Raw genomic sequence first — 25,445 nt, forward strand, 5'->3', positions numbered from 1 at the left:
TCTGGGTTTTAGACCCCACATTTAAAATAGGCTCTTCCTTTATCCCTTCACTTCCAGCTTTACTGCATAGCTTAACCTTTCTATTGGCTCGAGGTGCAGTCGAAGGTGTAAAAATTGGGAAGAGGGCTGCGGGACCGGGATTCAAGTTTAATGGGCCGCTATTGTTTGCAACCCCATTAGTTATTTTTTTTTTATCCCGTACTGCCTTGTTATGTGTTTTTCTCAATCTTTTCCTCGCCCTTTTTGATAATACTTCAGGGACTCCTGTTACTTCGGTGCCCGTAGTTACTATTGAGCTATTATTATTTGTCTCCAGATTTATCTTTAAATTAGGGGAGTGTAATGCCTCTGAGGGTACCTCAATATTACCTACTACGGGTCCGGGGGCCCCACTTTTAACACTGGTCTTCCGCGGAGGCGAAAGTTTTAGGACCGGAGGATTTTTTCCTATGGTTTGATATTTCTTATATCATCACTCGTCCCAACTTCCCTACCGGATAATAGTTTTACTTCATGGACCATAGAACTAACAATTGATGGCAGATCAGAGATTTTATCGATCAGTTGGGCACACGTGCAGGATATTAACTGATTTTCTTTATCAGCTTGAACTTTAGATATCAGCTTAGTTAATTGAAACAGCTTCGCGTCAATTCCTACAACGTGAGTTGCTAAAGTATTTAAAATATCTACCTGAATGTCTAACTTGTCAGAGTGGAAATTAAGGGCTTTTGTTATAGAATCCATAGTATTAAGCATACAATCCCATGCTCCACACTCAGAATTACTAACATTATTTTCCAGGGTATCTGATTTTACCTGAAAATTTCCATGAAACTTTGTTAGAAAAGATAAATCTGCAGAGTTAAAAGACTTACATTTCTCATTAATATCCAACTTAACTTTATTGCTCCTATTAACCACACCTGGAATCAATACAGACTTATTGATACAAAAGCTATTTTCCAAAATTATACTGGATTTATCCAAATTAATAGGACGAGCTTCCCCAGTTAAAGAAAGATGTTCAATCGGGCTTAGTAAATCATCTCCGCCACCCTTATTAAGTGGCTTAAACACATTATAATCAGCCTCTACGGCCACATCACTGACGTTATGATTCGAATTCGAACCCGAGGAGATTTCGATTACCGAACATACAACAGTTCCACTCTCTGTGGATCTTTTGTTCGACTCTTCCGTTCCTAAATTTTGTTGGTTCACCATCACACATAGATCGGTAGGCTGCTCAATTAGCTGATCCACCATATTATCACGGTGAATTTGTGCTTGTGCTTGCAGCCTTCCAGTATACACTGGTAGATTTTTCGACAGGATAAGCGCTGGTTCTTGTGTGTCTTTAATTGACTTTGGAAGCTTTTCCTTAGGGCTACTCATTTCCAATGCCTTAAATTGACCCGAAAAAGCTTTAGGATCTTTCAATGGAGATGAATGGCCTACAGTTAGGTTCGAAACCAGGGACACCGGCTCATGCCGGGGCCTTGGTAGAGACGAGGCAGATTTGAGCTCAAGATCTTCACCCAATTGAGCACTATTTAAACATGGTGACGATACAAGAGAAGTAAATGAAGATGATCTGCAATCAACACCAGAGTTGCCATTATCCTTCTTATTTTGAGATCTATTTTTCTTTTGAGTGTGGTACTTGAAAAAGTAACTCTTAATTGACGGTTGAGCGTCAATGTTGGCAATCTTCTGAATCTTCCCTGGGACTACGGGGGATGAAGGTGGTACACTCAGTTCAGCTAATTCAGTCAGGCAGTCCCCTGATGTAGTAGCCCTCTCATTTTTTTCGTCTGATTTTGACTGTGACCCCACTTTGGTTAATGCATCGGGATTGTGACGCTGTTTTAACTTCGGCAGAGCACCGCGTTGGCGTCCAGATCTCATCATTAACCAACACCTTGATGTGAATTCAGCAAATTTCAATGACGTAATAAGAGATGATTAAGTTATGATTCAAATTATACCAATGACGTCTAAGGGGTCCTCACACCTCCCAAACAGGACCCCTTGACCCTTTGTTGATCTTTGTCGCTCTTTTTTTTTTTTCCCGTCCTCTTATACTTTGGGGGTTGCCCTTCACCACCACCTCTACTTTTAACACCAATACAGCTCACCTCCCAGACCTCCCAGGCCTGTCTGCCCCAAGTCCTGCGCCGAGCCAAGCTCCGAAGCCACCCAGACCTCCAGCCGCAAAGGTAGAAAAGCGGGGGAGGTACAGTAACTACAATGCGGCGGTAGCAGTCAAGCACAGGGTTAGTGGCAGCAGCCGTCAGGGAAAGGTCGGAAAAGACCGCAGCAGCGAAAGCGGTAATGGCAGCTGTGGCGGGGCAGGTCGTTAATTGACGTAGCAGCAACACAGCAAAAGAGCACAACACAGGATCACCCGGCCGCCCAGATCAAATGCTCAACCAGGCTGGGGAATCCTGAGTCCTGGGTCGCAGGAGGAGAGCAGATGGAAGGAGAAGCCCTGGAATCAGCTGCCTTATTCCTTAGTTCACCACACCTGCGCCGCCTGCCACTGCTGCTGACAGAGAGGGCAGACCTTCGCTTTTCGAGAAAGAAGCCTTTTTTGCGGCTCCGGCCGCTAAAGCAGAGCAGAGCAAGATTTCACACCGGCCGCTGTTTTTTTTAATAATCCTTTATCGCGGCACCGGCCGTGGCAAGAGACTCTCGCGGCTAATCAGCTGGGCGATGCCGGGCGATGCCGGGAAAACGATGGGTTCAGCTCCTCCTCACGGCCCTCGGCCTCGGCCCGCCACGGTCTGAGGCCATGGTCCACCTCAGGCCTCAGACCTATCCCTGCCCCTCAAATATCAAGGGGGTAAGGTACCTTGGAGCCCCCTAAGCCCTTAAAGCCTCACGAGCGGCGGACCACGGACCACGGAGAATGTCGGCTGGCGTTTGCACGGCGTTTCGCTCCTGCTCCTGCGATGACGACCCTCTGCTGCACTCTTAAAGGCGACTTAATAGAGGAGTGTCTACTTTGGGTGGGCGGTCGAACGTCACAAACCCCATCTTTAGAGTGAGGGCACCTACTTGCCGGGGTCAACAAACAGAACAAGAGCATCTCCATGGCCCACACACGTGTGTGAACGGGGGAAGGTGGTGCCGGGGCCCTCCGGTTGAAGTTACAGGTGCCGCCTCAGGGTACGCAGGGTCAGTGTGTTCTATTCTAATGCTGCATGATGTGCACTGGAGTGGTACGGGCCTGCAGCAACGCTGGGCGATACTGCAAAGCTATACAACGTGCGGTGCGTTATGATGCTATTATTGCAGCCAAGGATGCTCTCACTGGCCATGCCATCCCCTCCGCCGTTGCCCCCGCCCCGCCGCACTTCTGCTCCTATCACTGCTGCTGTCAGTGCAGCGCAGCGGCCGCTTCCTGCTCCCATTCATCATCCCCCACATACCTCCGACGCGGTACATGTTGGCCGCCATGTCTGCCGGGCTCCAGGAGTAGGAGGGGTCGCGGGAGGGACTGTGTGTGGGGAGGGGGTGAAGGGTGCCGCGTCCCGGTTGCCTCAGGTACAGACAGGGCCACCGCCTCTTTCTCTTTTCCTTTCTCTTTGTACTTTTTTTTTTTTACCAAACCCTTTAGGGTTGTCGCCGAATATGACGTCATCGGTGCTTCGGCTATCTCTGGAAAAGTGCATCGAGAGAAGGAAGGTACGGAGGCCTATTGCCGGCTGTCATCCAATGAGCATCAGCGTTCCGCCGGCTGTTGCAGTAGCACCGAGCTAGCGACCGGGTCAACCAAAACAAAGGCACGCGGGGCTTCACACTAATGAAGTTACGTTCGCCAAAATGTTAGAAGTGGACGAGACAATAAATTAAGAGGGCTCAGCTCTGGTTCTACGATCCCGTACAGGAGCCGAGCTTGTGTCAATATTTGGCATGTAAATAGTGGAACAAACAAACATCAACATTGGAAAAAAAGCATATTTAACACTCGAGAGCGTTTCTCCTCAGTCCATCACATTGTGTCTTTGTATTTAGTGTTATTTACTAAAAGTGATACTTTTAAAACGGAAACATGGTGCCCTTGCCGTGTTGACAATGGTGTTAGTGAACTGAGGATCAAGTAAGTCAGTTGTCATGTGTAACCTACGTGTGGTTCCGAGCGTGTTTGTAACAGCCAACACGCGAGCCAAGAGCAGGGGGAGAGGACGCCATGAACACCGCCGCCTTTCTCCGAGGCGAAGCAGAAATGCCTCGGAGAAAGGCAGTGGCGGTTTCGGATTCGGGGGCGTGTTTTTCTTTTCTCTCCTCTTGCCATTGGCTGGAGGAGATAATTCGAAAAGTAGCAAAAAACACGCCCCCGAATCCGAAAAGGACGGGGCCTGTTCGGAGAGACAAACCTCTTCTCCAATGGCTGGCCAGCATTCAAGAGGCCAGCCAATGGAGAAGAGGTAAAAAAAAGGGGCGGGTTAAAGCCCCACTCCAAAACGTTAAATCTCGGAGCGAGACTGCGCAAGCGCAGCCTTCGAGCCGAGACCTAAAAATGGGGTCATGCACAGAGAAACAGTACTGGATATCAGGCCAAGCATAGGCCCCAACAAAAATAAGACGGCTGATCAAAACGAGAGCACATTTGAGGGGCTTCCCATAGGGCAGCAACTTCCCTCCCCTACTCTGACAGAATGCACAGGCAATGCACCAGGAGTCAATAGGAAGGTAATACAGTCAGAGCAACGGCCATGCTCAGGAGGGTGAACAAGTAAACTATCTAGAATCTACTCAAAGTAGAGAGGGTTGACTCCCTTGACGCATACTGCACATTGGTTCATGTCAGAGTTCACCTAAAACAAATTACCAAAGTTCAGTAAAGTTTGTGGCCAAAACACTGAGTTTACTAAAGAAAATCTTACGAGTCAGACCCAGGAATGAGGTCTAACTTGTTGCTCAATCTTGACTCAGTCTAGGTTTTGCGAAGGCTGCGCAAAGTGAATGTATAAAGCGTTCTCTCCTCAAGAGCCTCACCTATTAGGTACCGCGAACACCTTACACTGCATCAAGTGCAATAAATCTAGCTTAGGCAGCGCTGGAGAAACAGTTTCTGAGGGTATTTTTAAGCAGTCTGTGGGCACTACATACAGCTTCTAAGCGAGGCAAACTGGGTACACCATAGTTTTTATAGTCATAGCTGGACGCCACCAAGTTGATTATTTTCTGCACTCTAGAGGTGTATGTTCGGGGTGGTCTAGACCTGGGGGTTTGTGTCTGATGCAGAAAAAGCTAACTAACTGACTTGGGTGCAAACATCCACTCAGAACTGTGTTGGTCAAGTGCGCACTTCACAGTGAAACAGCCCCCTCAGGTGGTTTCAGGAGCACTCACTTTGAGTGCTTCAGCTGTAAATATTGCTGTTTAACTCCAGAAGCCATATTGTAAAAATGCTGCACTGGTGCCATAAAAAAAAAAAAAAAATACAGTGAATGTCCCGGTTACTTACTGGCAGTATGGCTTTGCAAATGCGTAGGCCATTCCTACTGTGGGATCACGCTGGAGGTTCAGGCTGGGTACTGCAACGCAGTTATAAAGAAAGAAACCACCACAGTAAAGGTGGTTAAGATTAGACTGCTCGCCAACAAGGGTCAGAGGGGAAAGAAGCAGTTCCGGCATGGTGCTGGGGCTATATCGGAGCGAAACAAGGCTGAGTGCAGGGCATTAGAGATAAACGTTTATTTAAAACTGTGGACGTTCTAACTAAAAGTGCCCAACTTGGTCAAATGTGAACATTACGTGTTGCCTTTCAAAATGCTATTTAGTATGAACATGAAGATTGTACATCTTTCGAACTAAATGATAGCACAGTACTTTTGTTTTTTACCTTCTTATGGGTAATGTAACCGAAGGGTACACATATCTCACGGAGGAGTATAGGGAGATGCTCCTAAAATGGTTTATATGCCCCAGACTGACCAACCCGGAAAGCAGAGTTTGCAAAGAAAGAGCTCATCTCGTTGACACAACAGTCTCCGGCTTCCTTTACATTTTTTTTTCAATAGGGCACATGCTTTAACTATCAGTACTATGCCTGAGATTTTAGTTTAAGAGTCCGCCTGCCATGCGGTGGGAGGGGGAGATGGGGGTGACGGGGTGGGGGGGGGGGGGGGGGAGGAAGGAAAAACCCACACATTGAACCAGGACTCTCCCCAAAAGCGAGACCCTTATTTGTTAATCTGCAGCATTGTGCACAGCCATGTATGTCCTGGCACAACTACCATATTTAAAGATAAAGCGCTGTGCCGTGCTGACAAAAGAATAATGTGGAGCATCCCACTGTCGGGTTTCCCTGTATTTTCACGGATCAAACCAATGCAGCAACAAACGTTTAATGTAAAACAAAACCATTCCAGAAGCTCCCACCATTGGGTTTCACCAACAGAAACTCAAAAGAAAACTTTATTGCTCTACAGTGGTTGACCCTTGTTAACACATTTGGGAGGGAAGAGTCCATCGAAAAGGTTAGAGCCCCATGTAAGGAAAGAAGGAAGGTAACAAGAGACTCCGCCGACGAAAAGAAAATAAGCCCAAAAGGAAAGGTTTCCAGAAGAAAAACAATGCCCAAGTAAAGAGGCAAAACAAGACAAGAAACGGAAACCCAAATTATAAGAAAAGTTAGTAAAGGAGAAACAGAAAGAATATGACCGCAAAACTGAAAGGAAATCAATTTTTGTGGGAAAAGGAAAGTTAGCGCGCGCGCCTCGCGCTGAAAGTTGAAAAAAAAAAAAAGGCGTGCAGGCTGCTGCAATAGGCGCATGCGCGCTTGGGAGAGCAGGCTTCACTTTTTCAAGCACTGAACTCGAGCCTGTGGCGCGCCGCTGTGCACTCCCGCAAGGTGTATGCGGCCACAAGCACGAGTGCAGTGCTTGAAAAAGAGCTGAACGACGGCTAAAGGTCCTCCTACGCAGCGTATGCACGCTGCGTAGGCGAGACCTAAACAGACCAAGACTTAACAGTAGAACCATAAAAACTAACTGCTCAGTGCTCACTCATTTACCAGGACAATCAACAATCCCAGGTTAAGGACCCCCACCATCCCCCTGTAGGGGTGTATCCCAGTTCAATAGTTTTGTGTATCTGTGGACCTACCATGGTTCTCGATCAGAGTCACGTGATCCATTGGCGGCTCCTCAGCTCACATTTATGTCACTCAGTCTCTTTGTTCTTCCTCTCCCCAACCACTAGAGGGTAACCCATGTGTGTCACCAGTGGACCCAGTCGATTGTGAGTGCGTACTCTGTGGGCGACCCATTTGTGTTCTTTAGCTCAGTTAAAAGGGTAGCCCATGACTCAAGATCGTTCTGTAACTTCTCACACCTGTTGGCCTACATATGCACCTCTGCTGCTAGCGCCCACTCTGTCATTTCTTTGTACCACAGTGCAACCAAGGGGGACTGGTACCTCCTCAATGGCGACGCCTGTTACCGTACGCCATGGCTGAACCACCACCGTCCAAAATGCGTGTAGTGAAGGACACGCCCAAGCCAAATGTAAGAAGGAACTGTCATTCATCCCGCACCTCGGACAAGCCACGCTCTTGTCCCTGCACATCTTACAGAGCTTAACAGGGGTTAAGTACGTGCAGTGGACATAATTGAAGCGTGTCCGTTTGAACCTGGCATTGCATGGGACCTGTTTCACGAGCATACAAGCCATTTACCACTCCCTATTGAATAAGGGAGCTTCAATATCTTCTTTCCATGCCCTTTGAGCCTTGAGGTCACTACTGACTCTGTCACTCTTGAGGGCCTTATAGAGGAGTGACAACAGGTGTCAGGCCGTCCCAGCCGGCAGTATGACCTGCAATATTTCTGTCTACTGTGGTGTGTTAGGGAAGTCCATCCAAATTTTCCTCGCTGTTTTGGCTTTCTTAGCCTACTAGAGTAATTGGCCACCCCCCGTAGCAAAGGCCTCTCGAGCTTTAGCAAAGGTGAGTGTAAATCTCCCAATGTTTCACATCCTCCCTCCCTCCCTCCACTGCACAACCAACATTTCCTCACTAATAGAATTAAACTGCAGGAGTGTCCACATAACTAGTTCTCCGGCGAAGGGGAGTTTCTTCAGCACTCTTCTGATCACCTTCTCCCACAGCTCCACGATCTGACACACCATATATGGAACGTGCCTTGCTACTCTCGACCCCCTCATAAATAATTCCATCAGCGAAAGATCACCATTGGTACCGGGTAGTAGTCGTTTCTCCCAAATTGTCTTCATCTCCTGCCCAGTGATCCGCGTGTTGTAGCTTGGTGGCATAGTAATCGAGCTCGAGGTCAGATACTCCCATGCCGACCACCTGTAGGTTGAATTAAAGTAGCGGTAGTGCCACCCTACTTCCATTCCCTGCCCAAACCAATGCAATCATAAGACTGTCTAGAATACACAAAATGAAAATACCTGTAAATGAACAGTACACCTATTTCCGAGTATATCAGTAGTAAGGAAAGCAAAAATGAAGCACATTTTTTGTAACTCCGAAGTGTGATGAAAACAAAGATTTTAATAGGATCAAAACAAAGAAGACAATTTTACTTGGCAATGTGCAAATGATATTTACTGAAACCCGATTTCCACACATTACCATAATTCAATAATTTTGAAAAGCAACTGAACCCTGAGGACATCATCATCAAACAGCACACCGACCATTGAGACAGAGGAAACACTCACTAAGGAAGACACCACCTCAATCATGAAGACTGTCTACTCTGTTGCCCCACAGACCCATGTCCACACCATATCTACAACCTAGGAGGATCTGTGATAAGCAGATTTCTCACCCAGATCATCAACTCCTCCATCGAGTCTGCAACTTTCCCAGAGAAGTGGAAGCATGCTGCAGTCACTGTCCTCCTTAAAAACCCACCTTAAAAACCCTCCTTAAAAGCCCACTGGCAGACCCCAATGTACTAAGCAACTTCCAACCCTTCTCTCTGCTACCTTACCCAGCAGAGGTGAGAGCAAAAGCAATCAATCAGCAACTCACCAACAACCTGGAACTCAACAATCTTTCCGATCACTCTTAATCCAGCTTTTGTAGCAACCACAGTATGGAGACAGCCCTTATGGCCACCACAGATGAGATTCCCACCCTTCTAAAACGAGTAGAAACCACCGCACTCAAACTACTGAAACTCTCAGCAGCATTCAACACCATGTCACACCCGCAGCCTCATCAAAATATTACAGGGTCCAGGCACCCAGCCCTCTAATGGATATGCTCCTTCCTCACAAGGAGAACACAGCGAGTCAAGGCTACCCCCTACCCATCGAAGCCCAAGGACCAGATCTGTGGTGTCCATCGAGGATCATCCTTCAGCCTCACCCTGTTCAACATTTACATGCCACCACTGTCTGACGTCATCATATCCCACAGAATTCCCATAGTCCCAAACGCCAATGACACCTAGCTCATTCTCTCTTTGTCAGACAAGTCCATCCTGACTAGATCCAACTTCACCAAATGCATGATCCACATAACAGAATGGACGAGAACCAACTGCCTGAAAATCACCAAGGAGTGACAGAAGTGCTGATCTTCAGGAGCAAGAACTCCCTCTAAAACTCCACATGGTGGCAATCAGAGCTCCATCCAACTCCATCACCCACCAACCACGTACGTAACCAGAGTATCATATGAGATGACAAACTCAACATGGCTGCACAGGTGAATGCAGTTAGCTACTTCAGATTCCACATGTTACGCATCCTCAAAACAAATATTCAGATGCATTCCCAAGAGCACCGACGTACCGTCACTCAAGCCCTAATCACCAGCACACGTGACTATAGAAAAGAACTCTATGCTGTAATCCCCAACCACCTCCTCCACCATCTCAAACCATCCAGACTTGTCATGGATCTTCCTCATTAGACCCACATCACGCCTCACCTAAGGGATCTTCTCTGGAGGCTGGTACACAAATGCTGCCAATTCAAACACCTCATGAACGCATACAAGGCACTGCACAACACTCGTCCAGCATCCCTCAACTGCCACCTCAACTTCCACCAGCCCACCAGTCACCTATGCTCTGCCTCTCTCTCTCACAGATACTCCACACCTGCAAAAGCAGAACTGGAGGCCTAGTTTTCTCAAACCTTGCATCCAAAACATAGAAAGACCTTCCTCTGCACTTAAGGGCCTCCTCCTTGCTGCAGGAATTCAGCAAGAAGCTGAAGACATGGCTTTTCAACGAACACCCTTCAAATGATCTGCACCAGTACCTGACTACCCCTCGGGCAATAAGTTGCGCTTTATAAATCCTGATAACATTTGTGCGCTATATATTTTTTATCAGTAAAACTGTATGTTTGTGCAATAATCCACTTTATCAAAAATAGCATGTGTGTGAGAGGCAGAGAACAGATATCGAGAGAATAAGCTGTCCAAACAAAGTGGATTGAGAGTTAAAAGAATGAGCAGATGGAGGGCGCTCTCTTGCATTTCTTACCACAGGGTACAAAGTTTCAATAAAGCCTCTAACTCATTCAAAAACTCTATCACCAAGAACCATCTGAAGACCCCAAGTCTTAAGTTCAAATGAACCCGGCTACTACCAGCCTCTTCATGGGATACCAATTTGTAGTAAAATTCTGGAAGTGATGTGTAACCTGCTTCAATCCCCCTTGAGTCAGCACAATCTGCTGCATCACCATCAATCCGAGTTCAGGCGATGAGAAGACACATACAGCATCCTGATAGACTTTGATGATAAAGTGTATCAGGTATTTGACAAGAAACATATTACCATGGTATTCTTACTGGCCATAACTTCTCTCTTTGACAAGGTGAATCATCTGATGATAGACGAGAGGCTAGCCTCAGTAGGCTGGGTTAAAGGTCTTGCTTTGATCTTTTCTCTAAGACCACAGCCCTATATTGATGTTGGGTCCCCACTACTCTAAACCTTCCATCTTAAACTATTGATCTCTTCTCTAAGGGCTCACCACTGTCAGATTCACATGCTTGTTAGGCAGAGATGGCATTTGGTATACAAACTATGCTAATGTTACTCAACTCATTGCTGTTCCTGATGGTATGCTACCCAGGATATATCACACGGGAGGGCTGCCTAACGGGCACAAGTGAATGGGTGCTCATGAGCTGATGCTGGGTAAATGAGGGACTCATTTAGACAATCAAACAATCTATTGTTGAAGGTGATCTCCCCCATTTTATGTTAATCACTCTGGCCCATATGGCAAAACCCAAGGATTGTTCAAGATGGGCCCTGTCTTTTCAGACTGACATGGGGCTGGCAGTGAGTTTTAGATTCTATTCCATTGCCTCAAAGAGATCACCCACTTTGTCCCTACCACCACACATGCTGTAGTGATGGGGCCATCGTAAACACCTGCCTCAACCATATCAGCTGACTTTATCTTAGAATCAGAAAGAAACAGCTAATACGACTCTACGTATCCCAAAATGTGCCAGAGACCAAATCTAGATGCCTGGAGATGAGTTGTGCTGGTTATGTGTGGAAAGGGGGGTCCTGTTCAAATGCTTCTATCTTATTTAGAGATTAGTGTATGGGTCTGTCTGACTCATTCAAAAGACCACAATGGGGCAAGACTAAGACGGAAGTTTATGAGATCTTCAAATATTAGGTGTCTCTTGTCAGAGCACTTCGTACTCTTTCCTATGGGAGGCAAGAATGGCCTAATATTGCAATTACGGTTATGAAACATTCTCTCAGAGGACATTAAGTTGGTAATTTAAGACCCAATATCCAATTTGGGGAATGGGGTAGTACATCAAAAAATTGACAGATTACCCATCATAATACAAGTGCATTATTTATATCCTATGGCATGTGTAATATGGCACAAGAGATATCCGTCACATTAGTGACAGAGTATCCCAAGTACTAAACTTTAAATGAGGCCCTTATTTTGCTAATCTCATAGCTATCAAATCCAGTCTATTTTTATTGACCTGTTTTTCATGGCCTCCCATTCCCTGATGCGGGCCACACAGGTGATCTGCACCTAGAGATGTTATGAATGTATAATTCATCATTTAAAATGTCTTCCAAATTTAGATTTATCAGAGGCAGAATGGGGGAGAAAGGGGAAAAGAGACTGGATGGGGGTGGAATGAGACAGGAGAGAGAGGGAGACAGAAGGAGGAAAGCAGGACTGAAAAGTCAGACATGTTGAAAGATGACTGCATAGCATAGGACGGAATAGGGTGAAAAGTGAACGAAGAGATACAAACTTGTGGAAGTAAATTACGCCTAAGGTTTCTTGAAGGTATTGGTATCAGATGGAAAGTGAGAGATGGAGAACGAATAAAAAAGGTAGCAGACTTTTTTTTTGCTTGTGCTGTTTGTTTTGAAAGCCGTGGCATTACTTCATTTCCAAGACCTTCCAATTTTAGTGGATAAGGGAACGACACATAGAGGTGATTTTTGATCTAAGACCTCAGCACTACATTGATGGTGGGTCCCCACTACCCTAAACCTTCCATCTTAAACCATGGATCTCTTCTTTAAGGGCTCGCTAATTTCAGACCCACATGCTCATTAGGCAGAGATGGCATTTGGTACACAAACTACGCTAATGTTACTCAACTCATTGTTGACCCTGATGGTATGCTACCCAGGATATATCACACGGGAGGGCTGCTTAAAGGACACAAGTGAATGGGTGCTCAGGAGCTGCCGCTGGGTAAATGAGGGAATGAGCTTTTTGATTTTGGGGGCGAAGACCCTTCTCAAGCTCCAACCATAATTTCTGTCCGGGTGAACCACAAAAGCCACTAAACCTTCTGGTAGCTTGGCACAAAAGCAGTCAGGTGTAATAAGAATAAATGAGTTGAGCATTTATGCAGCACACAAACAATAAAAAGTGAAAATACAACACCAGGAAAATCCCACACCAATAATAGGGGGGGATGCGTTTTTCCGCAGCTGCCTCTCTTGTGCAAAATAAGACTATAGCTTTCAAAAGCACCATATATTACTTTTCAGGTACTTTTTACAAAATCAGTGGACTCAACCCACACTTATAAGGGTGCACACCTACCTGCTAACAATGTGTGACAATCGGAAGATTTAGCAAGTTTAAAAAACGACCAGGAAGCACCTACTACCCTCTTTCACATAGTTTTGTTTATTTTACTGGTATTACCCTTTTAGCAAGCTGAGGATTATAGTTGGAAATACCTGGTTACCCGGGTTTGCGTGAGGTAAAATGCTTTACTTGCATTTAGCCAACATTCCTAGCAAGAACAAAACGCTAGTGAGAGAACGTATAAATGCGCAATAACTCAGAACCCGCCTTAGTGTGCTGCTGGTCCATGTCTGTCTCCTATGCACCCACTTTTTCACTATCCACTGCACCTCTGGGCATTTAAAACTGTGTGTGTCACGCAGTGCGAGAATAGCAAGGTCGTCAGCACTTTCGTTACGAAGCAGCAAGGCACGCACACCCCAACTTGAAAAGGATAGTACACATTGCTATTATGCATGTATATGATGTATGCGTTTACAAAGGGGTGTGACAGGGAGAACGACACATTATCATAATATCAACAAATAATAACAGCGACACAGTTCAGTAATACCCTTGCCACTGCCCGGTTAATAATATGATTATTAATAATAATGGCTCACCTCAGGCATGCCCAGACTCTCTCCTTTCCACTGTGCCTGTCGCCTGTAGCTCTGCTGTTACATTGAGCGCACAGACAGGGCACGGGAGGGACACGCGCTTCCGGCGTCCGAACACAAATCTCCTAGCAACCTCTCGACCTTCCAAGAATGTCTTGTCGGGTGTTGTAGTTCATTTTTTTCCAGTTTCCTCTAATAGGGAACGCTCACGCTGTGTATTGAAAGACTACAATACCCAGATTCCCTCAATGCAACTTGACGTCGACGCTCCCAGAAACGTTGTCCCGCATCTGCCTGGGTGGGACGTGGGAGAAAGATGTATTTATTCGTGCATTTTTGTATAGCGCGAACTATACCAAAAAATGTCAGAGCCTTTACAATAGAACCAGTTGCATTGTAAGGATTTCAGAGTACAGGAATTACATAAAAGATAGGAAACAAATAAACTGTAAACTCACATAAGAATGATAGTATGTAAGACAGTGCATATGTCTATTACAGATAGGGGTTAGAGTTGCATACCTACAAGTTGCAAATTCATTCAACATTACGTTTTAAAATAAGTTGAAGTGATTATGGTTGGACAATTATATATTACATATTTACAGAGCATGAGCTTCTCGCCATGGTGCTCTCAGCCTTCAGGGTGCTTTTGCTCTCATGGGCGGTGATCTTGGGTTGGGGGGATCCTCAAGCTGGTGATGGCCGTAGAGGAAGAAGGCCGGTTACCAGGATGCAATTTTAGTCCTGGTGCTAGGGCTGTATCCAAGAGGTACTGAGGGAGATAGAGCGGGGGAGGGAAGCCAGCTGACCAATCCACAGTCTCCCCCACAGCAGCAGCAAAAGAAGAGGGCACAAGCCCCTTGAAACTCACCGCTGCAGATTCCACTGTCTACATGAAAGTCGTATAACTGGCAGGGATTCATACTGCAAATTCAGCTACTAAGGGTGGCAACCCGCTGTCTCCGTCTCAATCTCACAAGCTAATATTACACAGCAATCACTGAGTTATGAAAGTCCGAATATGTCAGACTTAATGGCACATCGATGAATAAAGTAAGAACATCAACTTGCTGATTTTTCTATTCTACATTTTAAGTAGTGCTTGCGTTATTTTAACTGTTGATTGTCTCGAACGGAATTAGTATAGCCTTCAACTCTCTCTGATACATATCTAGGGAGGGTGACAAATTGGCTTTGTGTATTCACCCTAGACTGTCACACACAATTAGATCTTAGGGATGACTTGATGGGCCATCCTGACAGGATTGGAGGGAGGAGCTGGACCGAGCCTCCACCTGAATAGGCTGTGTCCTGTCTTCACTGAAAGGGCTGCATAGCTTAATGTGTCTGGAGCCAAGGCATAGAAGGGGGGGGGGGTGGCATCCGTGCACTACAAAGACCTGTCTTTTAAGTCTCCGCCACTTGAAAGGCACAACTGGATATAATACTGGCAATCTGACACCACTACTTCTGTACACTTCTGGACCTGTTGATAGGAAGAAGGACTGGTGTGCTGCTAAAGTACTGCCACTCTGCTGTACTGCTGCTGCTGTTCCGCTGGCTGGGTGAGAACGACTGGGCCTGCACCAATTGAACCCAAAGTGACTCCAAGGGCTTGCTGGCTGTTCTTCTGATCAGAAGTGTGAGGGAGCTAAAAAGACATCCACCCACCCTGCTTCTGCACTTAGACTCTGCCATCTGAGTCTGCCCTGCCAACTGCTGCCAGCCCAGTCCTGGACCCTTGGAAGTGGGCCTAAGGTGTTTGCTTCAGTAGAACTCACACATCTTCTGTCGAACTGATGCTTCGTCCCTGTTGTGTAGATCAGAACCGCACATCCCCTCTGCTGTGTGAATCAGCACCAAAACATTGCCGCTGCTGCATGGACCGAAACCAATGCATTGTTTACGTACCACCCCACAACGCTTTCCCCGGCGCAAAGTCCTCGCATCCCTGTCGACATCAACCTCGACGACAATACAGACCCTTGACATCGCAGCATCCTGCTTATTGGAACTGACGCATCGCTGCTGCTGCTGCGCAGATCAGGACCAGCGCATCGCCGCTGTTGGATGGATCGGCACCGGTGCATCGCCTTGTGTACACCTCGGATCCTCAACATCGATGCAACCAGGATCCAGGTACTTTTGTTCAGCGGGACTCACTGGATCCCTGTATCTGGCCCCATTCCATTGCGGTCAGCCTCACCTTTTAGCTTTGTCCCAGTCTAGTGTGACCAGATATCCCAAGAAAGAGCTTATTGCTTCTGAGCGCTACTTCACAGTTCATTTTTTTTAAATTCATATCTCAAGTTCTACTTTTTAGATATTTGTTGTTTCGGTTTTGTTTTAGTTATTAAATTAAGCTCCTTTTTCTAACCTAGTGTGGAATCTTATTGTGTGATGTTTGCACTGTTTTGCTGTTTGAAGTGTTGCACAAATACTTTACACATTGCCTCTAAAGTTTAGCCTGACTGCTCTGTGCAGAACTAGAAGAGAGTGAGCACAAGTTATTTAGGGTTTGCATGCTTCTTATCCTGAATAGGACTGTGTTTGCTGTGTGACTATAGCTCATAGTCCAGTCAACCTACAACCCAATTTCTAACAGGGTCTTATTTCCCTTGCTTGTATTTGGCCTCATATGGGGAAAAACGACAATGATAATGTGTGGTGGGCCGTTGGTCCAGGTGCCAATGCACCTGCTGTATTAATGAAAAGTACAATCCTGTATGATAGACAGTTTCCCCTTAGAACATTGAAATCGTCTCCTAGGATTTATCAAGTTGGTAGCCCTATAATTATGGGGATCAAAAGGCTAGAGCTTGGGGAAAAAACTTTCTTAGATGCAAGACTTTTTGACTGGTGCAGTATTTTCCACAAAAAAAATAGCAGTCATTTTAAGATATCCAACTCTAGAATCTCTTTTTCCAGCCTTAAAGTTCTCAGCTTGATTAAATACCGTCACTGCTCGATATGTGTTGCCAGAGTGTAATTGATTCCTGATATCTGTAGCTGAGCGCCAATGGCCTCCTCCCTCTCTGAGCAGGCTTCTATGTGATGCGAAGTAGGAAAGGAGAAGTGTCAGTATCTCTCTCACTTGTGTCTCAATATTTAATTGAAGTTACGACTCACTGAGATCCAGGTTGTGCAGGGGTAGCCTGCTTCTGGGTCAAATACTGTCCATTATTTTCATTAAGTGCAGGACCTTGGGCTTCTAGTCAGGTTGCTCATTCTCCAGAATCTTCCTCCTCCTAGTACATACTGGTATTCTAACTCTACATGGAAAGTCTGCCTCAAAGGCTTTAGCTTCTGTAACTTTGGAGTATTCTGCTAGTTTACTGATTTTCCACCCTTTTCTCCAAGCAGAGTCTGTAGTTTGCCACTTCAGGGTTGTCTCCTTGATGGATGGACATTTATTAACTGATTCATATTGACATATGTTTTAGTGGCTGCATTGGCCCTTCGGTCACACAGCATCAGGAGAACGATGTACAAAATTTTCATTTGCAAAAAGTAGTCGCAAATAATGCGCCAACATTTTGAGAATGGAAAGGAATTTTGTGAACCTACCTATGTGATAATAGGCCGAATCATAACATTCCAAACTGTATCTGTAGGAAAGTAGGATCTGCTTTTATGGTTACCCACACTTTATGAATGGTGCTAAGCTGATTTTGACTGGGATCCTGCTAATCAGGACTCCAGTCTATCTGCTTTCTCCCTTAAATTGTTATGTTCAGTACTTAGGTACATCCCAGATTGGATACTGGTGTACCCTTATCAGTCCCTAGTATATAGTACTCAGGTACCCAGGGTATAGGTACCCCAGAGGTCCCCCATTGACTGAAGCATGTATTATGGAACTACAAACCTGCCTTTGCAGCCTGTGTAAGCTGGTGCTAGCACCACTTACTAAAGATATAGGGTTCCAATATCTTGGGTCACTGCACTTGAAAAGTATAAGTCACCCCTATAGCAGGCCTTATCAATCCTGAAGGCAGGGTGCTTGGTTCTAAGTGTGAGGGTGCCCCTGCATGAGCGTTACACATTTGCATAGTCCAGTTCAAACCAGCTCTGGAAACCTTTGGCTCCTGCCCTGGTGCAAAACTGGACAACAGACATGGGAGTAACCTCCCCCCTGTCCAGACCCTCCCCTGGGAGGGTCCCCTGAATCGTTCCAACCCTTTCCTTAGGGTAATTAAGGGCTTACCTGAGGGTGGGTCCCTAGATTCAGATCACACACTACTTCTTCTTCTACCGTCTTCTGTGCCTGTTTACATACAGGAACCTTCCAGGGCCGTGGGCATCAAAGACCCCTGAAGGAATCTCTCTTGAAGTGAAGGAGTCACTTCCCTGCATTCGCAGGCACCGCAACTAAGTCGACCTGTCTAGTGATCCTGGGATCCTCCGGACTCCGAAAGGCTGTGCAACACAGGTGGTGGTTCTCCACAGCTCATGAGGCCTTCCCTGCCCTCTCACCAAGTTTGAGGTTAGTATCCCTCGTGGGAGCTGCAATAACCAAACCCCTGTGCACCTCGTCAACTTGCAGTTGCAAAGGCTTGTTAGCTTCCTTCCACCAAAATATTTGGGCTCCAAGTAGCCCCAACCTCAAGAATCTCCAGTGACCAAAGTCTTTTTCCACATCGCATGGTTTGCACCGTGGCCTGCAACTTTTGGTGAGCTGCTCTTGCGGCTCTTGGGCCTCCGGCCTGGGGGTACTGTTGAGGGTCATCTTTGCTTCTTTTGGACTCCCCTGAATGCTCCTGGCCTGCTTTGACTCCCCTGCTTGTGGTGAGTCCCCTGGACCTTGCTGGTTCTGACATTACACCTTCTTCAACTTCTGTGTGGGTTGCCTTAGCCAAGGCTTGTTGGTGCTCCCGCTGAAAAGTGGCTCCACAGCACTCGACATCCAACATGGGACAGCTTGTGCATGGCTCCAGGTCTTCCTCAGCGCCGCCTGGTCCTCACGGCTGCAGAGTCAATGTAATCGTCAGATATCCTGCAACTCCCGACACACCCCTTCCAAACAGCGATTCGTTATGGGCTTCTAAACCCATTTTGCTTTATTAGAATATACCATAAAGCTATTTTGGGGTCATTAAACGTGTGATTTTGTGAATTGTAGGCTTTGAAATGGTAAATTGTTCTCTTACATAAGGCCCTATGTGTTTGTTTTTCACGTTTGTCTTTGCTATAGATTTTTTCCAGTAATGAAGGAGCCACTGTTTCCCTCCTGCATATTCTTGCTGCATACTGCTTCAAGTGTTACAATGTCTTCAAGTGTGTCTGCTAAGTTGTTACTTTAGAAGGATCGTGCAAGTTAAACTGATTCTGATACTGCAATCCCATTCTCAGTTTCTATTTCAGTTGTGGCTTTCACTGAGTTAAACTCAAAAACCTATCGTATGGTTGTTCTTCTGTCTCATTTACTGCTTTCACAGCACTACATAGTTCTCCCAGGAACATATCTCAGTAGCAGCACCAGCAAAATAGGCAAAACACTAGCTCTGTTTAAAATGTAATTGGAATTGAAGCTCTTCTTCCCGGCCCCCCCATTTAGTGGCCAAACCATCCATTGCATGCGTCTTTGGCAGTATGCGCTCCTTCACGCTCACTATATTAACAGCTGGTCAAAGTCTCTACAGTCTGAATAGTTTTGTATTTTTGGGTATGCAAGGTGTACCCCTAAATATTGTCAGGGCTCAAATACATACTTAATGATAATACCTTAAGGGTGCACCAGCGGCTAAGAACGGGAGCAGTTTAGTCCTGATACAGACTTTGGTGCTCCCTGAATGGTCCCGTCACTATGATTTAGGCTAAATAGTTAATACTGAGACATTCTCATAATAATGACAGACACAGGTTATTGTTTACAATTTTATATGAAGAATTAATAGGCAAATACATGAAAACTGCCATTAGCAAGTTACCAATAATGCATACAGATCTTAAGTACAAATAACTCAGTATAGTTCTATATGAAATCCGGCATACATTTGCCTTCCAAAGGTGGGAAGGTAAGGGCTCTCTCTGGGCACAGACACTGCAACTGTTTTATAGGACTCTAGACAAAGACGTTCATACATTCTACACAAGTACATGATTCTCAGGATGTGCACCAATTGGGAACAAGCAAGAAGAAAAAAATTACTACAGAATACATTTGGAGATTCTCCCATGGTAGTACTACATTCCATTTTGTTCATTCGCACAGAAAATTCGAGCATGCTAATTAATACATTGTATGACACTAGTCTGAGACAGTTGGGAGGTCCTTAGTTAGGTACAGTGAGGAAATGTCTCTGGGAACACTCTTAGTTATTATTGAGAAGCTCACAATTCTTTATGTAGACCAGAAACCTCTGCAGCAGTAGTCACGTGATGTAACATGATGTCGATGCAAGATGGAGGACAGTGTAAACACAGTTCAGGTTAGCGTCAGCTCAGTACAGAAATGCAATTAATGAAATAAGAAATAAAACTCCCACAATATCAAAACCAACATATCGATGGTACACAATACCAAGGACAGAATATTGAAGACAATATTGACAGGTAAGTCTAGTTCTTTTATACCTAACTCCACCTATATATACCTACGTGGTACATATATCTTCAAAGTAAACAGATTTGGAGTTAGGAATTGTAAATCTATACTTCCCTATATGTACTTCTTTCGATATTTTGTCTCTCGATAACCTGTCCTCAATATTGTTGTACAACATATTGTTGTACAACAGGTATGCAAGTATGCACTTAAATACAGTTGTGTCTTATTTACTTGACTGCCCGGTTATGTTGAAAGTCATCCGTCCAGGCATAACAGAAATAAGAAAACCCAGTGAGCACAAGACAAAAGATAGGGGGCATCCACAGGAAGAGCCTAGGAGGAGGGAAAGGGCATACATTTAAGTTGCCATCCTTCAAGCCCACAATCAGATAGAGTACCAGCACAATGTGCAATAAAGGAGAGAAGAGCAGACAGGTTGGTCATAGCTTTATATTTATTTGAGGATTTTCTACAGGTGAAGAGCGACAAGGTTTTATTGGCTTGCTTTACATGGAACATCTGGAATAACAACAAATGATAAGAGTGGTCCAAAAGGATAATGTAATAGGAGATGCATCCTCTTTAATGTAAGCAAAATGGACAAGATGTGTTTTGAGTAGCTGGCTGAAAGAAAGCGGATTTGACTGAGTTCTTAGGCTTCTTAGGTTACTTACAACCCTGACAAACATTTATTTTGACCTTGGGGCAATTTTGAATAAAATTTTTTCAAAATTTACAAACCTTTTTAGTCCCCCGCGATGGTAAACAGTTTGGCCAGTTAAGGTAATTTCTTTAAATTGATAGTTGTTTTACGTGAGACGGCAGGTTTCAAATTGAAAACCTAGCTTTCATGGACGTCCTTCTTCCTGCACTTTTTAGATTTCACTTACAGACAGCTTTTAGCTATCTGTTATCAAAGAGCCACATACAAACCTTAATGCCGGTCGCAAAAGTGCAAAAAAGCTTTTTGGCATGTACAAAGCCCAAATAGTGTTTCGGTAACTTGTTACCGAATCTTAATTTGGGATTTGCGATTCGGTATTAGGAAGGGGTGTGTTAAGGGTGTCCCCACCTAATAGCGTGCGATGTACGAATGTTTTGTGACCAAAATGCGGATGCAAAACATTAATATTTTTGGCCACCTACTTCTTTTAGGTGGTTGCCGAGTCACAAATGGGAAGAGGGACCCCTTCCCCTTTGTGGATGGTTGTGAAAACGTTTTTAAGAGCAGGCAGTGGTTCCAGGGACCGCAGCCTACTCTCAAAAAATGAAACTGAAATGTTTTATTTTTCTCTGTGAACTACATCTCGTTTTCCTTTAAGAAAAACGGGATGCATTTTTTAAAATAAACAATGCTTTATTCAAAAGCAAATGCAGATATTGTGGTCTAATGTCCCCAGCAGGTCACCATCCATGTGTTTTTAACGATTCCCAATGGATCTCAAAGTGCGACCTACCTCATGAATATTAGTTCAATTACAAACCCACTAGGAATCTCTAAATTTGTCAAGGACATATTTGTATATAAGTGTTTACGATTTCCTAATAGCGATTCGCAAAATTTCACTATTAGGAACTCGCAAAATAAAATTTACATACATGTGGCCCTAATACTTTTTGTCTACAAAACCAATACCTAGGGTAGCCATGCTGCTCCTGCAGCAGTCCCGTCCACAGCCATTTAATGCCTCCTACTAAGGTAGGGGCGGGCAAAACAATGATAGAGTATTGCGTAGCGCCGACAATGGCAGAATTCCAATTATCAGGCAGCTGTTGGGCTGCTAATATGGGCTTCCCTTCATGCACTCATCTCCCTTGGTGGTAACCTCCTCGATGGTCCTGCTTCATTATGAGCAGGCTACTCTGAAGTACCAGGTCCTATCTGAATGGGAAAATAAGCAACCTCGGATCGGTTTCAGCCTATCTGGCCTTTAGAGTGAGCTATGGCTTGAGTCCTGTGGCATAGTGAGTACAGGGCCTACAGAGCAGGACCATGGCCGATTTGCGTATACTTAGTTCCTTTCTGACGTAGTATAGTGGGCAAGAATAGATGGACCAGAATGCAGCCCAAGTAATTATCAGTGGTGGAGATTAATTCGAGCATTCAACCCTTCACTTTTTTCAAATCCTCAATGTGATGCCCTAAGGGGATTGGATATGACTAGACATGGGTTCTGTGCTCATTCTGCTACAGAGCCGAGTTATACTTCACTGATGACACATAAATGGACCATAACTGGTATGAGATTGCTTCTGTACCCATTCAAAGAGTGCATTTTAGGCTGGACTGTTTTATTCGAGCAAGACCCAGGCTGATTTGCATATATTTGGTTCTTGTATGAGGTGGCATGTCTGTCAAAAACAATTACCAGTAGCTGAAATAAATTCACGCTTGTCACACATCTCCTTTTTGGTGTCTTCAATATGACATTGCTATGGGCAGCTGAATCTAATGTTGGAGAAAAGCCAAGCCTAAGAGTAAGCACAGACTATAAAATAATTCAAGAAAAACTGCTAAATTAATTTTTCCAAGTAAGAAAGGATGACAAAAAATCCTGTTAAAAACCAAAGTAAGGGACACATTAGAATCTTCTCATTGGCTTAGGTTAGAAATTAAAAATTGTCCATTTAATATATTTCTATTTTGTCTCATTTGTGCATGTCTGATGGAACTTTTTATGGTTGTTGCAGGTGCTGCACTGTTGTGTCCTGAAGATGTCCCTTCAGATGATATCCGTCACCAACAACTCTTCATTGATCCAACCAGGGTTTTCTCTGTTAAGAATTAAGGAGCAAGTTTTCCTTTTTGGACAGAAGGGCTGGCCGAAACGCTCCTGCCCAACTGGAGTTTTCCTTCTCGATTTAAAAAACAATGAGCTCAGACTGAGACCCACCACCTTTTCTAATGACTCTTGCTACCTCCCACCTCTGCGGTATCCAGCTGTTTGCGACCTAGCAGGGGACTCTGAGGTAGAGAGCAGGCAGTATCTCATCCACGGCGGGAAGACACCCAACAATGAACTCTCCAACAAGATGTATGTCATGTCCGCCATCTATCACACAAACAAGAAGACCACTTTCTGCTGCACTGAGAAAGAACTGGACGGTGACATTCCTGTGGGAAGATATGGTCATTCCATTAATGTGGTTCACAGCAGGGGTAAAACAATGTGTGTGATATTTGGCGGAAGATCATATATGCCCCAGGGGCAGAGGAACTCAGAGAACTGGAACAGCGTTGAGGACTGTCAGCCCCATGTCTTTTTGGTTGACCTTGAGTTTGGATGTTCCAACTCGTATGCCCTACCACAGCTTCAAAGTGGATTTTCATTCCATGTTTCCTTGGCCAGAAACAATACAGTTTATATTTTAGGTGGCCATTGCCTGAAAAGCAATAGTCGCCCACCAACATTGTACAAACTCATAATTGATTTGCCACTTGGTAGCCCATCCATAAGCTGTACACTGCTTCCCGGTGGGTTGTCATTATCGAGTTCCATTGTCACTCAGATCGGCAGCAAAGACTTTGTTATCGTTGGCGGTTATGAATCTGACACCCTTAAAAGGATGGTGTGCCATGCCATTACCTTAGAAGATGACAGCATTGAGATCTCCAGAAAAGATAGCCCAGACTGGACAGCAGAGATCAAGCATGGCAAGATTTGGTTTGGCAGCAACATGGGCAACGGGGCTGTGCTTTTCGGCTTACCTGGGGACAACAAGCAGCAGGCACCAGACTCCAACTTTTTCTATATCTTGAACTTTGGGGAAGAGAAAGTCACAGAGGCTTGCAACGTGGTGAACACCGAGGATCAAGAGGACTCCATGCCTCTGGAAGACTCAGAAGAGTTTTATATCACGGCCGATACCAGTCTCTATGATGACGATGACACTTATAATTCAGACGATGAGGAAGATGAGTCAGAAGCAGGCTACTGGATCACCTGCAGCGTCGGCTGCGACATCGACATCAACACCTGGGTGCCATACTACTCCACCGAACTCAACAAACCAGCTATGATCTTCTGCTCCAATGGAGAGGGCCACTGGGTCCATGCCCAGTGCATGGGCTTGTCAGAGAGCATGCTGCTGCACCTGTCAAAAGAAAACTCCAAATACTTCTGCAACGATCACAGCAGGGTGCCAATGGACATGCAGACACCCAAAAAGTTGACGCCAGTAAAAACAACTTCCATGAAGGCTCTTCACCGAAAAGCATCCAGCAAGGTGCGAACTCCCATCAAGAAATCTTTTCTCAGAAGGCTGTTTCAATAGAAGGATGATGTTTCTGTTTTTTAAGTGAGCTGCATAAACATAGAAAGCCGATGCTAGTACTTGTTTGCACATAGCATCCCAGAGCTTATTGCATAATGGGCATCACCAGTGATAGAAGATGATGAAGATGAAGCAAGCATTTTGCATTGGTGATGTGACTCTAGATTGAACAAGAGGTTGGCGAGATAAAATTTACAATGGGAGAACCCAGGGGGAACCTGCTTTCTGATGACAGGACGGTCGCTCAAAATAGTTGCTACAGCAGAAGAAAGTGTTTGAACAAAAGAATAAGAAGATGTGAATAAAGGAACTCTTTTAGAAAAACTTGGAAGGAGTCTGTGCATTACATAATTGAATTAAGTTGTACTTTATGTGATGAATGGTGTGTGCTGATCATTCTTTTGTAAATGTTATTATGGAGCTGGGCTCCTGTAGGGAAGATTAGGCGGCTGATCTTCTAGATATGTGCACCATCCCTATTTTGATCAACTGAATTCACTAAAGAGGGCAGGTGTGAATCTTTTTGCCGCATTCCCATATTTGTAAATCACACAAGGATAAATTAATGCCTTCATTAAAACTGTCCTCCTTACAAGGTTGCCACTTTTTGGCGTGGGGATACCAGAAAGCAGAATCCTCAAAAACTGTTGATTATGAGTTTTCTCCGCAGAATGGAGAAAAATTACGCAGACCAAGAGATACGAGAATCGACTATCGGTTTCAAAGAGAAAAGCGGTGACATTGTCCGCTTGCTCTTAGCATTTGAGAAGTGCCACCTGGATGATCAGTTTGAGTTAGGAGTGTGTTGGTGTGGTCTCAAGACAGGTTTGGGCTTGGTCAGGCAGGTTGGAGAAGCATTATCTGCTCCTCCCCAAAGCACTGTAAACAGAGTCAGGCATTATAGAGTCCAGTGTTTGCAGACCAGATAATTCTGAGCCCAGAGGTATCACTTCTGGTGAAATTAA

The 25,445-nt window shown here is 45.0% G+C and overlaps 2 protein-coding genes across 3 annotated transcripts in view; one reads left to right on the forward strand and one right to left on the reverse strand.

Annotated features, from left to right (window-relative positions):
- Nucleotides 1-13,786, reverse strand: part of IFTAP (intraflagellar transport associated protein) — a 224,812-nt gene extending 211,026 nt beyond the window's left edge. For both annotated transcript variants that reach the window (XR_014978711.1, XM_085643471.1), the window contains exon 1: nucleotides 13,656-13,786. Coding sequence is in view for 1 of the 2 variants with exons in the window: in XM_085643471.1 (XP_085499597.1) it covers nucleotides 13,656-13,664 (9 nt within the window). In the remaining variant the exon portion in view is untranslated. The remainder of the gene's footprint in view (nucleotides 1-13,655) is intronic.
- Nucleotides 1-24,799, forward strand: part of RAG2 (recombination activating 2) — a 46,702-nt gene extending 21,903 nt beyond the window's left edge. Inside the window, exon 2 of the mRNA XM_085643470.1 lies at nucleotides 22,897-24,799. Within this exon, the coding sequence (XP_085499596.1) occupies nucleotides 22,921-24,480 (1,560 nt within the window). The 5' untranslated portion in view covers nucleotides 22,897-22,920 and the 3' untranslated portion in view covers nucleotides 24,481-24,799. The remainder of the gene's footprint in view (nucleotides 1-22,896) is intronic.
- Nucleotides 24,800-25,445: the final 646 nt, after the last annotated feature.

This window comes from Triturus cristatus, chromosome 3_1, assembly GCF_964204655.1.
Source record: "Triturus cristatus chromosome 3_1, aTriCri1.1, whole genome shotgun sequence".
Classification (NCBI taxonomy): domain Eukaryota; kingdom Metazoa; phylum Chordata; class Amphibia; order Caudata; family Salamandridae; genus Triturus; species Triturus cristatus.